We start from the raw sequence: 1,272 nt of genomic DNA, 5'->3' as shown, positions 1-1,272 counted from the left end.
CCTTTTGTCATTTACAATATATTAAAGGTGTTGCCTGCACCACCAGACAGGAAAACTTTTGTTATGTTTGAAAAGATTATTGTTCAGCAGAACTTTTATAGATTCTGGTAAAACTTCCAAATACTGATTTAATTTCAACATCATTGAAAATATACTTCTAAATGTCCAAACAGTCTTGATTTCTTCACAGACTGTAAAATTTCACAGGAAAAAAGAATAAAACACTAATATTACTTATTAACTTATGTGAGGTGATCTCTTTTTTCTTTACCACATAACTAAATTTATCAGAATAAAGAAAGTAATTCCAAGAATTCATCTTTTCTAAAAGCCTGAAATTGGTGAAGTCAATATTCAGCCACAGCTCCATATATGCTTTAGGAGCCTAGAACAGACTTCCTGCCAGGAAGCACAAACAAAGGACAATTTTTGATGGACATTTCTTCAGCTGTGGTTTCTTCATTTTTCTCAGTTATGCTCCCCTTTGCAGCCAGTGGAACTGCAAGTTAAATATTGAGATTTTTGAATAACACCACACAGGGTACTGGCAGCATCTTGCCAGCATCTTCCAGAATGCTTTGATTTACCACATACAATCTCACCTGTGACATGTGGGTGCTTCAGCAGGAGCAGGAGAGCAAATCTCATTGTTGTCTTTAAAGTAATTGTTCCACCAACAAACAGATCAATCAACGTGGCTGTCAGGTTTTCACATGTATATATCGATTGCTGATTGCGATTCTCCTAAGGATGATTTGATATTGTTACCTAACAAATTCTCCCCTGCCACAGCTAGGCTACAATTGAATATACAATATTGTACAATTCTATATTGTTGATATCACAGAATGTAGAAGGTACAGCAGTGGCAGAACTAAATTGCATTTCGGAGAATGTGGTATAGGTATCTAAACTTCATTATTCATACTCATATTTTCTGTTGGACAAAATTGCACTTCTAAGATTATATACCTGTGTGTGTGTGTGTGTGTGTGTGTGTGTGTGTGTGTGTGTGTGTGTATGTGTACAATGTTGAACTGTAAGACTGTGGAGAATTTTATATGGACATAAGAAGACTCATTTGTAAGAGAAAACCCTGTATATTAAAGATGGTAAGAACATTGGCAGGTACTTAACTCTAATGCTTCATGTCTACTGTATGACAACAACATGAGGGTTACAAGTCTCTTTATACCTGAGTTCAGTAGACATTTGATTTAAGGCACTCATAACTCATTTTCCCCTTAAATAAGAAAACATAATTTGAATTAG

The 1,272-nt window shown here is 35.1% G+C and overlaps 1 protein-coding gene across 1 annotated transcript in view; it reads right to left on the bottom strand.

The window, feature by feature from the left end:
• LOC101998412 (cytochrome P450 2C42-like) overlaps positions 1-691 on the bottom strand; it is a 69,027-nt gene extending 68,336 nt beyond the window's left edge. Inside the window, exon 1 of the mRNA XM_005352577.3 lies at positions 603-691. Within this exon, the coding sequence (XP_005352634.3) occupies positions 603-648 (46 nt within the window). The 5' untranslated portion in view covers positions 649-691. The remainder of the gene's footprint in view (positions 1-602) is intronic.
• Positions 692-1,272: the final 581 nt, after the last annotated feature.

The sequence above is a fragment of the Microtus ochrogaster genome, chromosome 8 (assembly GCF_000317375.1).
Source record: "Microtus ochrogaster isolate Prairie Vole_2 chromosome 8, MicOch1.0, whole genome shotgun sequence".
Classification (NCBI taxonomy): Eukaryota; Metazoa; Chordata; class Mammalia; order Rodentia; family Cricetidae; genus Microtus; species Microtus ochrogaster.
This window is presented reverse-complemented; position numbering and strand designations above follow the sequence as displayed.